Raw genomic sequence first — 15757 nt, 5'->3', positions numbered from 1 at the left:
AATGGGTGGAGCAACAGTTTTCTTATCCATATCTAAGGAGAGTTCCAGTCCACGCTATACACTTGTATATTACATACCTGTAAGAAGGGTTGCCTTATACATTTTAGTATACATCTGTTCAACCCCTACCATGTACTCGTGAGTACTATTCCAAGGAGGTGTATGTCTTATGTTTTTAAAAAAATATTTTTTTAACCCTACTACATACACTTAAAATTTAAAAAATGTCTATAGCTATTTTAATATAAATAAATCTTAAATAAATAGAAGTTATATTTTTTCATAGATGTAAAATCAAAATCATTATGAAAAAAATATTCATGAAGGTTTTTATGCATGGAATTTTTCGTATTAAACGTTCACTCATATAAAAAAAATGTACCTCGTATAAATAATTAAAAATCGCTTGACGAAAAAAAAAATATTACTTTATAGAATAGTTAAATTTTTTTTTATTTTAAATGTTATAAGAAGTTTTTCTTTAAAACCTCTAACGCATTTAAAAAATAAATCCATTTATTCACACATCTAAATTTTGTTTAAAGGATAAATTTATATTTATTCAGAACAGCTGAGAATTTATACCAATACATGTGTTTTACTTGTTATCTCTAAGACCTGGCCTCATAATCCTCATTTATTTGCGCATCGAATATTTTTCGGTTGAAAAACAAAATTTTATCTCCATAAAATTTTACATTTACTTGCAGTTGTGATAGATTTATCCAAATGTGAATATATACCTGCTTATCTGTACTTTGCATTCGTTTATCCGTTAATAGATTCTTTCAGCTGCTCAAGAGTTTCAAAATATTTTATAAAAATTATTTAATCCTACAGTAGTAGAAAAAAAAAATTTACATTTATTTATAAATGTTTTAATCTCACAGATTTACTCATCTTAACACCCTTTTGAAAACTTATATTTGCTCAAAAGTTTATCTTGGAAAATTTTTATATATTTTATGCTAATTTTGTTTATCGAAACCTTTTAAGAATTAAGATACTTTTGAAAACTTCTGCCGCCTGTTTATGCAATCTGTAAAATACATTATGCAATAGCAGACCTTTATAAATTTATTTTATTTTTTCGAGGAATCTTAGATAAATTTTGAAAAAATACATGCATGTATTTGCTCAAGACTTTATCTTCGAAAATTTTATATATTTATTATAATTTTGTTTATTACCACCATAAAAGGATTAAGTTATTTTCGAAAACTTCCGCCACCTGTTTATGCAATCTGTAAGATACATTATGCAATAGCAGACCTTTATATATGTATTTATTATTTTAAAGGATCCTAGATAAATTTTGAAAAAATAAACGTATTTGCTCAAAACTTTATCATGGAAAATTTTATATATTTTATGCTAATTTTGTTTTATCGCAACCTTTAAAGGATTAAAATACTTTTGAGAACCACCGCTATCTAGTTATGCAATCCGTTAAATACATTATGCAATAAAACCTAAATATATATAAATATATATATATACATATATATATATATATATATATATATATTTGCTATTTTAAAAGTTTTCAAAATTTTTATATTTACTCAGCTGAAAAACTAAAATTATTTTAATTAACATAATTTATATATTTACACGATTTTAGAGAAATTTTTTCTTAGAAAAATGATCCAAAATCTTAAAAATTCAAGGACAATTTTTATCCTTTCATAGTCGGTTTTTCTTTGATGCTATTATATAAAAAGAGATGTTTTAGGAGATGATGCATTAGTTCATTTCTGCTCGTCATAAAACGAGTTTAGTATAATTCTGTGCTCTACGAAAAAAATCTTTATTTTTTCAACTATGGCGATACAATTATATTCCAACGTAGTGAATACAATTGCCCAAACATATGAAGATCTTTTAACACACAACCCTATAAGTAAAGATATGAGTATTAGAGCTTGTAATGTTTGCAGTGATACTATCACATCATTTGATAGTATTCTATTGAATCCGCGAGTAAGTGTTCAAGAGAGACGGTGTGTACAAGCAAATATTACACTATTACATTCTTATTATGAAAAGTTTCTACGATTAAGTGAGCAAGTGGTTGGTGGAGATTTGAATTCTAGAAATTTAATTCAGTGGCGCGATATGGAAAACGCTTTTCAGAATCGTATAACAACTGGCTGCATTGTAAATATTGGTCATATTGATTTAAGAACATTTCTGACTGATGCAAAAAGTTTAACAATGAATAAAATTCGAGAAACTATGCAGTAGATTGGAAATATTAAAGTCAGTACAACTTTAATGTGCAAATTTGAAAATGTTAAAAGTGATTTAACTGTTGAGGAAACAAAGACATTTCAAACTCAAAGTCATGAGATTTTGATAACAACAGATCTAGACAACTGGTTTGCTAGTAGTGTGCATGATGTTTTATTGAAGAAAGTTGAAGAGTTTAATCAAAAAGACTCAGGGTGGAGTTTAGTGGAAGTGATAAATTTGACTATTAACATCGCTAGATATGCCCCATTGAGAGATGGCTTATCAACGTTTGTCTCCTTGCCTAAAGATATACAATATAAAAGAGCTGTCATCAACATCCAAAATAATGATGAATTTTGTTTTCTTTGGTGTGTAACTGCTGCAGTATATGGCGCTGAAACTACTCACCCAGAAAGGACATCATCATATCCACATTTCAGTACACTTTTTAATTATAAGGATATTCAGTTTCCTATAACTCTCAAAGACATTTCGAAATTTGAAAAGTTAAATAACTTAAACATAAATGTTTACAGTCTTGAATCACAGTTCACTAAGAATGAAGAAGAAGATGCAGCATCTAGTGTAATAGCGCAATTATACTTAAGTACTAATTATCAATGTAAGAAACCCATAATTTATTTATTAATGATTGAAGCTAATAATATTAATAATAATGATAATAATAATAATGATAATAACAATCTTAATAATGATAATCTTAAGAACCACAGACCAATTTTCCATTTCACTTTAATAAAAAATTTATCACGTTTAGTAAAAAGCGAAATATCAAAAAGTAAAAGTAAATTATGGTTTTGTGAGAGATGCTTGTGTCATTTTAGATATGAAAATTCCCTAGAAAAACATAAATTAGACTGTATTAAATTTGTCACGTAACGATTCAAATTATTTAATTTTTATTTAGTTATAAGTTGAATATTTTAATTATATATTTAAATTTGAGTCGTTACGCGGGCATTCCGCCATTTCGCCGATGTAGACAGCGGTCCGTGCACGATGCTAGCACATGCACGCTAGGTATGAGAGAGCACATGTGTGAATGAATATTAATTTATAATTTAAAAATACAAATAATTGATTTTTGTATAATTTAAGCTTTTGTTTATGATTTTGGAATAGTTGGGAGGAATAATCTAGTGTAACATTGTGCCCCACCATTTGTTTAATGTATTATTTTATCTAAACTTGTCATCCGACTAAGGATGTCAGTTTAGTGAAAATATTGACCGCCGGTTAAATCGATACTTCGGCTATAAGTCCGACGTCAATTTCATAAATTCTAAATAATTGTTATTTCGGTTACCGGGTAAAGTAAAAATAGGAATAAGTTATAAATAAATAGTTCATATATTTAATTAATTAATTAAGTGTCATTCAGATACCGAAGAATTATTTTTATATTTTATATTTTAATTTAAATTAGGCCCAAGGTTAATAGAAATAAATATAATAGTAATTAAGGGCGACGGTGGTGCCACGTGTGCGACGACCAACAGGTGGAGGTTGAGATAATTAATTCAGAAAGATACGGACTAGCATTGTGGATAGCCGCTAAAAATTATTATTCGTATAGTTGTGGATTGATTAGTTATTGATAAAGGTAAAGATAATTATTTGAGTTAATTCACCGGGTGAATTAGATTGATATTTGCTGCAATATATATTATTTTTTTTATCATTGGAGAATTTTAAGTAAGTACTTTGAATTTCTTTCACGGCATATTTCCTCACGTGATAACCTCCCCCGGTAGTTGTTGGTCGCCGCGGTGAGAGAAATTAATTTATTAATAATTGATACTGGATGATATATGATTTGCGTGGTTTATAATTATCATTAATTATTATTATCATTTATTATTGGTGGATTTATTCTGATATTTTTGCGCGCATATGCATATAGAAGTTGAGTGCAGCGTGGGAAAGCGTTGCCGATATACCTATATATACACATATAGTATATATAGCTATTGAGCGCATACAGTACTTGAGTAAATTTGTCAAGTACTGATGTCAGCACTCGGGTGAAAAATTCCCGAATTATTATAATTATTCTTTTTATTTAAAATTTCTGTACGATATTATCAATTATTATTTATATTCATCATTATGTAAAATGATTGAGTGACTTTATATTGTTTTCATTTTGGTTTATTTATGTAACCCAGCGGTAAAAATTATTAATGAGATTTTTATTATGAGATTATAATTTAACTTTTTATTTTAAAAATTCATGAATTTGTTTAATACCGAGGAAGTTATTATTCTGAGTGTGAGTGAAGAAAAATCCCGTATCTTTCTCTCTTTCAAACGTATTGAGAGATAAAAATACAGTAAAGAGATTATTATTTTTTATTATATTGGATACATTCGGGTGAAATAATTGGTTTCTTTTATTTAATATGAAAATGAATATTGTTAATTAAATTAAATTATATTTATTTTGGGTTGAGTTTATGTAATGTTATTTTTTTCATAATCACCGAGTGTAATTATTGTTCTAGATTTACCTGAAATTAAATATTGTGTAAAATTATAAGTTTTATATTGTATATATAAATTAAAAACTCGGAAACCAACTGCTGTCGGGGAAAATTTAATATTTATTTTCCCTGGATCTTTTCCTACTGCGTTATTTCACCTTTCTGATCTTATTTATTATTTGTAATATAATTATTTATTATATATTTACTATTTTTCTTTTTTTTTATGATTCATTTTATTTCTTTCAATTGTTTGTCCGCTTTGTCACAATTCGCTTGCTCGGATGTTCCCTCGCAGATTTTCCCCTGAATTAAATTTTGTCCGTTTTGGGATAAACGGTCTGGCGCCTGCGTGCACTAACCCAGCCTGAGGAGCTGGTCCAGGCACGACATTTAATTATTATTTATGTTCTGATAAATATAGAAATCTATTATATTATTTTAATTTGATCTCAGTATGTAATATTATTTATTATTATTTATTATCATTGTTATTATTACGCGTGGGCGACCTCATAAGCTATATTGAGAGATTTCGCGTCTCCGTTGCGAAAATTCAGTAGATATACGTTATAAATTTAATAAGATTAGAATGAGTTTGCCTGAGAAAGATAACAAAATATTGAAATTTAAAAATTTTAAACATAAAGATCCTGTTCCATTTGCTGTCTACGCCGATCTAGAATGCAGTCTTGAATCTGATAATGGTACTGAAAAACACGTTCCTTATAGTATAGCTTATTAAGTCTTGTGTAATTATGATTCTTCGTTATCAAAGTTTGAGCTCAAACGCTCTTCTGATTGTATTGAATGCTTTATTAAGGAGTTGGAAATTTTGGGACGAAAGGTTGATTTTAAAATCAAAAACCCTATACCTATGAAACCACTCAATACTGATGAAAAAAGATATTATAATGAAACAAAAGATTGTCATATTTGTGGGAAAATAATCGATTCTAATGCTAATGAATGTCGTGATCATTGTCATTTCATCGGAAAATATCGTGGACCTGCGCATAATTCATGTAATCTAAATTACAAACAATCTCACAAAATACCTATTATCTTTCATAACTTAACAGGTTACGATTCGCATTTTATTATTAAATCATTAGTCACAGGTTTTGAAGGTTTAGTTACTGTTTTACCCATTAATAAAGAACGTTATATATCTTTTACAAAGTCTATAAAAAATACATTAGTTGAATTGCGTTTTATTGACTCATTTCGATTCATAGAATCTGGTCTCGAGAAACTAGCATCATATCTTACAGATAATGACACGAATGTATTACTCTGATCATGAGCAGTTTAGTTTAGCCACTCGTAAAGGAGTATTTCCATATGAGTACATAGATTCAATAGTAAAGTTAAATGAAGATAAATTGCCTCAAAAATCTTTTTTTTATTCCAAAATAAATGATATTAATATATCTGACGAAGATTATGATCATGCAAAATTAGTTTGAAGTAAATTTAACATCAAAACACTTGGTGAATATTCTGATTTGTATTTAAAAACCGATGTGTTATTATTAGCTGATATTTTTGAAAATTTTCGACGTAGTTGTTACAATACTTGTAATTTAGATCCCCTTCATTATTATACAGCACCAGGATTAGCCTTTGATGCCATGTTAAAGCTCACTGGTATTCAATTAGACCTGCTAGCTGATGCTGAAATGGTATTATTTATAGAAAAAGGCATAAGAGGTGGTGTATCACAGTGCACGAATCGTCATGCTGCGGCTAATAATCGATTTATGGGCTATGACTTTAATCCGAATGAACCGGAATCTTATTTAATGTATTTTGATGTGAATAATTTATATGGAGCTGCAATGAGTATGCCCTTACCATATAAGTCATTTAAATGGGTTGACAACATAACTGCAGACAATATAGATATTATTATTAATTCAAACGAATCAAAACGTTTTATACTAGAGGTAGATTTAGAATATCCGATAGAACTTCATGATCTGCATAAAGATCTACCATTATGTCCTGAACATTTTGTTCCACCAAACCGTAAGCAATCTAAATTAATTACTACTTTATATTCTAAAGAAAGATATGTTATTTATTATAAGAATTTACAGCCGTGTCTTCAGTTAGGTATGAGGCTCGTAAAAGTTCATCGTGTTCTAGGCTTCGAACAATCAGCTTGGCTACAGCTATACATTGATAAAAATACTGATTGTCACAAAAATGCTAAGAATGAATTTGAAAAAAACTTTATTAAGCTTATGAATAATGCTGTATTTGGAAAAACAATGGAAAATGTTAGAAAACATAAAGAAATTAGAATAATAACAGAATGGACAGGACGTTATGGTGCAAAATCTCTAATTTCTAAACCTAACTTTCATAGTTTAACTGTTTTTGGCGGAGACATAGTAATAATTGAATTAAAAAACGTTCATGTACATTTTACAAAGCCCATATATATTGGATTTAGTATACTTGACTTAGCTAAGACATTCATCTATGATTTTCATTAGAACTATGTAAAAAAAAATTTTCATAATGATACGTCAAAATTAATGTATACAGATACTGATAGTCTCATTTATCATTTTACAGTGCCAAATATATACGAAATTATTAAAAGTGACATTCATAAATTTGATACATCTGATTATACACCAAATAATGTATATAATATCCCATTAAAAAATGAAAAAGTATTAGGTCTTATGAAAGATGAAAATAATGGTAAAATTATGGAGGAATTCATAGGTTTAAGAGCCAAGCTTTATACATATAGAAAATATAAAGATAATAAAGTTGAAAAAAGAGCTAAAGGGGTTAAAGGTTTAACTTTAAGAAGGATTAAGTCTGATGATTTTAAAAAATGTCTTTTAGAACATTGTAACGTTGTAGAAAAGGAATGGTTTATCAAAAGTAATAAACATATTGTTAGGACAGTTTTACAACAAAAATTAGCATTAAGTTGGAATGATGATAAAAGACGTTTGCTTGAAAATTCGACAGATACACTACCATGGGGATATATGGAAGTGGAAAAATAATGTATAATTATTAATTTTTAAACTTGTAAATTAAAATTTGTAAAAAAAAAAAAATAGTAATAAAAAATAAAGAAAACATTTATATAGAAAAAATTGTTTATTTATTCATTAAAATACATAGCATATAAAAATCATCTTTAAGACTATAAAATTTTTATAAATCTGATTCGTCTATCCAGCTATTATGTGAGCTATCAAATCCTAACCACTTCATAAAATATTTATTTGCACGCTTTTTCACTATTTTTTCTACAAGGTAGACATCAGGATATTTAACTTTACTAAGCTCTTCATTGTAAAATCCACCTTCGATTGATTAGTTTTGATAATCAATAAGCTTGTACGTTGTTGGATTAGTATTTTGCACGCTTTTTATTGTGAATATTTCGGTTGTCCAATTTGGCGTATAACCTTTTTCAAAAACGTGTTTGTATTTGTTTATTCGAACTTTATCGCCAACTTTAAACTTGCTTTTCGTTTTGTTCAACGGCTGATGGATTTGAAGGGGTTTGTAAATCTTCTTGAATAGTTGTTTTTCATTCTCAGCCGTTACATTAATGGACTTCATTTTGATTGTGCGATGTTTGGTATTGTTGTATACATCAACTAAGTTTTTAAGCGTATCGATCCATCGATAAGTACCTTGAGCTGTGAATTCTTGCCACATTTTATTTTTTAGTGTTCGATTAAAACGTTTACACATAGATGCTTTTAGGTTGCTAAATGTTGAGTACAAATGAATTTTATGACTTTTCATGAGATCTTTGAATTCTTTATTGTAAAACTCCTTGCCTTGGTCAACGTGTAGATTTTTAGGATTCTTCCCTTGTTGTAATACAGACTTCATAGCATTTCTGACATCACCAACACTTTTGCTTTTAATAGGAACCGCCCAAGCATACTTTGAAAATATGTCTATAATTTTCAGTAGATATTTAAATCCACTATTTACAGCACTATATGGTATCATTTCTACCAAATCAGCTTGCCAAGTTTCATGGAGTCCTCGAATGTCAACATGACGACGAGTATAATTTTTTCGTGCTGGTTTGTGAAGCTCTTGAGCTATGACTTTCTTCTTATTTTCTATGTTTTTCAAGTTTAGATAGCCTACGATCAATATCCGCTATAGTTTGAGTATCGCGTACTATAGATCTCACAACTGTTTTTACACGAGTTGATAGCTGTTCGATATGTTGAATCCGTTCACTAACAAGTTTTTCTAATGCATTCACTTTGGTTGCCAATTTAATAATGAAGACTGGATTTTTACTCGTCATTTTATCCTCTAACTTAACTATTTCAACTGTTACTTTATCTTCAAGATCAGTTATACAATATTTATTATATTCACTCATTGTTTTCACATTGTCTAATTCCTGTTTTATTGCAATTTTTAGTTGGTCCATTGACTCGGCATTAGATGTCTTCATAAGGTTATCAACTTGTTGGGTTACAGTTTTGTATTTCTCGTCAATATGGTTTATTGCAGCTTTCATGCTATTATATGTGACTGCATCACTTTCATTCTTAGGTTCAGCAACATTACATAACCTCTTTTGGTCTGCGTCGAACCGCCCATCATTTGTTAACTTGAAACCTTTTCCAGGTGGTCCAACACCACTACTGCAACCTTTAAATTGTGTCTGATTCGATTGGGAAGATACACGTCCAAATATATCGATACTCATTTTTGATGATCCTCTCTTCTCTAATGTTATTTTATAAATGATGAATTATTGTTAATGACTCTGTTAATAAATAATTTCAGCTTCACGCAGCTCTTCAATAATTGAAATTATCTCATTCGAATGACTAAAGTTACCAGCTGTTTAGGATGCCATCAATAGACGAAGGCGATCTATGAGTTCATTAGGATCATCCCAATACAAATAATCCACATATTTTCGCTTCTTTGAAACAGTCATTAAGTCTGGTAGTGTTTTACCCTTTTTTATTGGTGACTGAACATAGTCAGCAATATATTTAATATATTTAGAACTCCTTTCAACATAAAGACTTCTTTCAGATTCATAATTTTTCCTGTGTGTGTTTGTGGAAATGATCAGTTTATGGTATACATCTAAATCATTTTTTGTAATAGATTTTTCATTTGGATCACTTTTAAATAATAATTCTATAAGTCCCGGTGATAATACATAATTTTGATGATTCACTGAAATTGTACTATCGCCAAATTGGACAGGTGAATTTCCAAAAGATAATTAATCATTGTTTTTACGAATCCCAAATCTTGTATCTAAGCCTTTAAGATTTTTTTTATTTAACATTTCAATATATTTGGAGATGGAGCTATGATATCTCAGCGGTGTACTTGCAGAGATTGGGGATCTGATATAATGGTTTCGTCCAAGTTGGTGGTGCTAGTACCACCGCCATTTAAGTCATCAAAAGTATTTTGACCATCATATATTTCACTGTCATTAGTATAAACAGTTTGATAGTTACGTGGATAGTCACTATGTTCGCGTTTTTTTAACGGAAAGTTTTCCACAGCTTCTTCTTTAATTTCATGTTTCAAAACTTTAGAATTCTCAACTAATGTCCTTAACGGCGTCACTATAGGTTTAAACATTTCACTTGCAGCTTGTTCAGAAGTATCTTTATCAACTTTTAATATTTTATGCTTCTGTCTTATTGCATCACTAACTTTAGATATCTGAAGAAGTATATCTTTCTGCTGAGATATATTTCTACACGCCATGTTTGCATACTTGAATGTTATTTATGACTGGATCAATTTGTATAGAGTATGATTAATTTATACTTATAAAACAATCAAAACCTTTTCTATAACGTCCATTATTCAATTCACTATCCTTATCAATAACAACGAATTCGTGTTTATTATCACTTTCCTTATCATTCCAGCATGCTGAACATAAATCTTTGAATTCACTGTAGGGCATATCTGTATTCACATGATAATCGTATATGTGCTACAAATTCATTTCATCTTGACGAAAAAGTACAAGAAAATTGGCATTGTCACGTATCAGATGTTTTGGTATCCGTGTATAGGTTTGACAGAGATAAAAGCTATCAACATTTTTGTGAATATCATAAGCGAATTCGGTTGTGCATCATCTGGATTAACAACTGATTCATGATCATAAAATGGGAAGTATCCAACTCCTTCTATAGGCTGTAGTGCTGACTCTAAGAATTTATATTTAGGCTGATTCAATGATTTCGAATATACATAAATGTTCTCAAATCTCAAACCATTAGGATTAGTAATTAGTGCAAGGAGTGCCTTCGTTTTACCACAGTTCGATGGCCCACAAAGGACTGCTCGAACAGTATTTGGTAGTAGTGAACCATGACGTTTTTGAATTTTTTTCTCATCACCTTGAATTATTTGATCAAAATTGATCACAGGTAATTTTGCTGTCTGTTTTTCAAACTTCATTTCGAATTATTTTAGGTGACACTAAATACTATGTTAATCTGCTGATGACTCAATTCTGACTCAACAATATGCTTATAAGTACCGAGTATTTATACAATTGAGATTAGTCATAGATCTGCAATGGTTAAGAGCAGACGTATTAGTAAAGTTGAAACTCAGCGTGGCAAAGGTTTTATCAACAGTGTTATAAATAAACTACCTATAGAATTACATGTGCCGGGATATCAGTATTGTGGACCTGGTACAAAATCAACGAAAAGATTAGCTCGAGGTGATCCAGGTATAAATCCTCTGGACCGAGCATGTAAAGCTCATGACATTGCTTATTCAAAAAATTCTAACAATATGGCAGCACGTCATGCGGCTGATAAAGAGCTTGCTGAAAAAGCTTTACAACGTCTTCATGCAACAGATTCTAGCCTTGGGGAAGAAGCTGTGGCTTGAGGAGTCAATAAAACCATGAGAGTGAAGAGAAGTTTGGGTATGGGCATGAAAAAGATGGCTACAGTTAAAAAGAAGTTGAAAATAAAGAGGGGAAAGTCTAAGAGATATAGTAAAAAGAGGAAAAAGACAGTAAAGAACAAAAAACGACTTGTCCCCATCCGACAAATTATAAAATCAGCTCAAAAAACGATGAACGACGGTGTACTCATTTCACCAATCAAGTCTGCATTACGGGGCGCTCGTGAAGCTGTAAAAATGGTAGGTGGGAAAAAAAATATACGATCATCGCGTGTATTACCCATACCACCCCTAAAAGTAGGTGGATTGCTACCATTTTTAATACCAATTCTTGCTGGTTTAAGTGCTACTGGTGCATTAGCTGGGGGCGCTGCTGGTATCGCTAGAGCTGTGGATGCTGCCAAGACTGCTAAACGTGAATTGGAGGAGACTAAACGGCATAATTCAACAATGGAAGCTATAGCCTTGGGAAAAGGGTTATACTTGTCACCATACAAGTCTGGAATGGGATTATATTTAAGTCCTCCTTCGAAAAACATGTAACGCTACCTCATCGAGCTCTGACCAATTTTGATTTAATCAAATATGCAAAGGATTTAAAAATTCCATATTTCCGAGGTGTTTTCATAAGAAATAATTTACCAAAATCTGGTCCATGGAAAAAGGAATCAGCAATCATAAATCTAGATGATAAAAATGGTGGTGGAACTCATTGGGTTGCATACAAGAAGAATGGTGATGACGTCATTTATTTTGACGGTTTTGGTAACCTTCAACCACCAAATGAACTCATAAAATATCTCGATGTTGGTAGCGTGAAATATAATCATCAGAAATATCAAGATTAGGATACCGTTATATGTGGACACTTGTGTCTCAAATTTCTAAATAATCAATTATAAATATATGAGACGAGTATAAAATGTGTTTATTCATGGCTGATTCGTTGACGTTAACACTATCTGGAGCGGCCTCCACATTGGAAGCTCAATATTTTCCACCCATTGAATTATCGCCTGGGAAAAGTTATGTCTTGGGGCTTGTAGAGTTGTTAACATTCAATTCTATACCTAATATCGATGAAGGTTGTAATAAGTTGTATTTATCCAGCATAAATGGGAAGGAAGCAGATGAAATTATAACAATACTAACCGGAAGTTATGAACTACGTGACATTGAAAAGTATTTAAGAAAGGAATTACCTGAGGGAGTAGAATTGAGTATTAAAGCAAATAACAATGAATTACATAGTGAAATTAAATGTAATCAAATTGTGAATTTTGAGCCGAAAGATTCTGTCGCATCATTATTGGGATTTGAAAATCGCCGACTTGCGCCATACCTTCTACACAAATCCGATTGACCAATAAAAATCCTTAAAATCAATGCACTGCGAGTTGAGTGCAATATTACTACTGGTGCATATATGAACAACCGTAAAGTTCACACAGTTCATGAGTTTTTCCCAAGTGTTGCACCAGGATATAAGATCATCGAAGTACCATCCCACATCATTTACTTACCAGTCGCAGTACAGTCAATACACAATCTTCAGCTGCGAATTGTTGATCAAGATGGGAATTTGGTGAATTTTCGTGGTGAAACGATAACAATAAGATTGCATATAAAATCAGTGAAATAATGGGGATTGTATTTGATAAAAAAATTGGAGGTAGTTAAAAAAGTCAAGCATCATGCCTAAAGCCCATCAGTCGTCGTGTCCCTGTCAGGGTGCTAACATCTCAGAACGCCCAATTTCTCAAAAGCCTGGGATTAAAATTACGTGGAAGATCGGTAAAATAAAAAAAATCAATTTGTGCTGCATTATACTATCATGGCGGAAATCCTAAACATCCAAAAACCAATAATCTTCGACGAATCGATTTCTCACTATGAGTTTCATTCACATCAACCTTATGCTTCATCAACATGTAATAATAGTGATGAAATAAGAATCAATATTCAACATCAAGATTTATGCATTTTACCGAGTAAGAGTGCTTTACACATTTGTGGGAGATTTACGAAGGAAGATGGCACTGCTGTTAGTGAAACTATGGAGTTGGTTAACATGGCCATTTGTCACATGTTTGAAGAAATACGCTACGAATTGAATGCTATCGAAATTGATAGATGCAAGAATGTTGGAATTACAAGTCTTATGAAGAATTATATATCTTTAACTCCCGGACAGGCTAATTTAATGGAAAACGCCGGGTGGTTACAAACTGATGATAAATTGACTAATGGTGACGGATATTTTGATATTTCTGTACCGCTGAGTTTATTACTTGGATTCGCTGAAGATTATAATCGTATTATTATGAATGCTAAGCATGAATTAATTCTCATAAGATCAAACACTGATATTAACTCATATCTACATACACCTGCTGCTCGAGAGGCTGCTAAAAAAGTTAAAATAGTTCTTAATAAAGTGGAATGGAATGTACCATACATTACAATGTCGGATAAACAGAAGATTCAAGCACTCAGTTTTATCGCAAATGATCCAGCTATTTCATTAAGCTACCGTACATGGCAATTATATGAATATCCACTACTTCCGAAAACAACGAAACATGTTTGGCCTATCAAAACTTCGACGCAATTGGAGAAACCACGATATTTGGTTCTAGGATTTCAAACTGCAAGAAAAAATATTGTGACGAAAAATTCCAGTCACTTTGATCATTGTAATATCCGAGATGTGAAAGTTTTCCTCAATTCGCAAAGTTATCCATATGGAAATTAGAATCTAAACATTAATCGCAATCAGTATGCTTTATTGTATGATATGTATACTAATTTTCAAAAGTCATACTATAATAAAGAGCCGGAACCATTGTTAACTAAAGCAGGATTTTTGGAAGAAGCACCACTCTACATTATTGATTGTTCAAAACAAAATGAGTCGATCAAATCTGGACCAGTTGACATTCATGTTGAATTTGAATCAAATGATCAGTTTCCCGATCAGACGTCAGCATACTGCTTAATTCTGCGTGATCGTATTCTTGAATATAATCCATTAAGTAGTACTGTAAGAAAATTAACTTTATAATTATTGTATTAGATAACAAGGTTGATAGAAATAAATAAATTTTTTCACAAATAAAAATATGTTTTAATAAATTTTATTTTTGCTTATACCCAATTCACATAATCAATTAATACAGCATGAAAAGTACACATAATTATATAAGTTTGAAATAAATGTTAAGCATGCATTTATAATTATTTTAATGCATCTTTTAGTTTTTTACTCTTAGTGCAATCTTTTTTGTAAGGATAAAGATAAAATCCTGGGACATCATAATCAGGACTTGTAATTGAATTATGTTCAATGCAAAACTTATAGTCCATAATTTTAAAATTCTGTTTTAAATTAATTGGTAGTTTATCCCACACAAATCGTATTTCAGATCGAGCGAATTGGAGAACGAACACATCATCAAGACAAGCGATGTCAACTGCATCCATTTTTCTCAAATCTGATAGTTGATAGAATAACTGTACTGATTTCTCATATGATGGATTACAGCCCTTATATTTCAAAAACCATTGTTTTAGCTGCTGAACAGTTCCATATGAACAAGCATAATGTCCAAGTTTGGTGTGGTTGAATCTGAATGCACATCGAGGTCTGTTCATGTTTTCGAGATTATCAATCGAAAAAAATCTCATTTGTTCTAAATTAATAACTGGGACTGCATAATCAATCATTTCTTCGAGTCGTTTTTGCATTGTTGGCCCTTGTACATAAAAATATCGCGCATTCTGAACTAGTTGTTTTACCATAGGTTGCAATGATTCATAAGGATGATCACCAATATCCCAGTGAATACCATGACGATTCCCATCTTGATCTTCACTTTGTTGCACAATCACAGTGTCAGTGTACTGGATAGGTGGTTTGAATACGCAAATTTTGCATTGATACACACCGTTTGCATTATTTAGGTTATGAATATCAACGACACATAATTCCTTGACAATAAATTTTCCATTGGAAACTATATAGCCAACGAAATCCACTATATACTCCATTGTTATTTATTTAACAACTATGCGACTCTCTAGTTTTT

General features: G+C 30.7%; 1 protein-coding gene across 1 annotated transcript; it reads left to right on the top strand.

Annotated features, from left to right (window-relative positions):
• Nucleotides 1-13503: 13503 nt before the first annotated feature.
• Nucleotides 13504-14424, top strand: LOC128668541 (uncharacterized). Its single transcript, XM_053741699.1, has one exon. The coding sequence runs from the start codon at nt 13504-13506 to the stop codon at nt 14422-14424; it is 921 nt and encodes a 306-aa protein (XP_053597674.1).
• Nucleotides 14425-15757: the final 1333 nt, after the last annotated feature.

Source organism: Microplitis demolitor, chromosome 9 (assembly GCF_026212275.2).
Source record: "Microplitis demolitor isolate Queensland-Clemson2020A chromosome 9, iyMicDemo2.1a, whole genome shotgun sequence".
Classification (NCBI taxonomy): domain Eukaryota; kingdom Metazoa; phylum Arthropoda; class Insecta; order Hymenoptera; family Braconidae; genus Microplitis; species Microplitis demolitor.
Note: the sequence above shows the minus strand (reverse complement) of the source record. Positions and strands in the feature narration are given on the sequence as shown.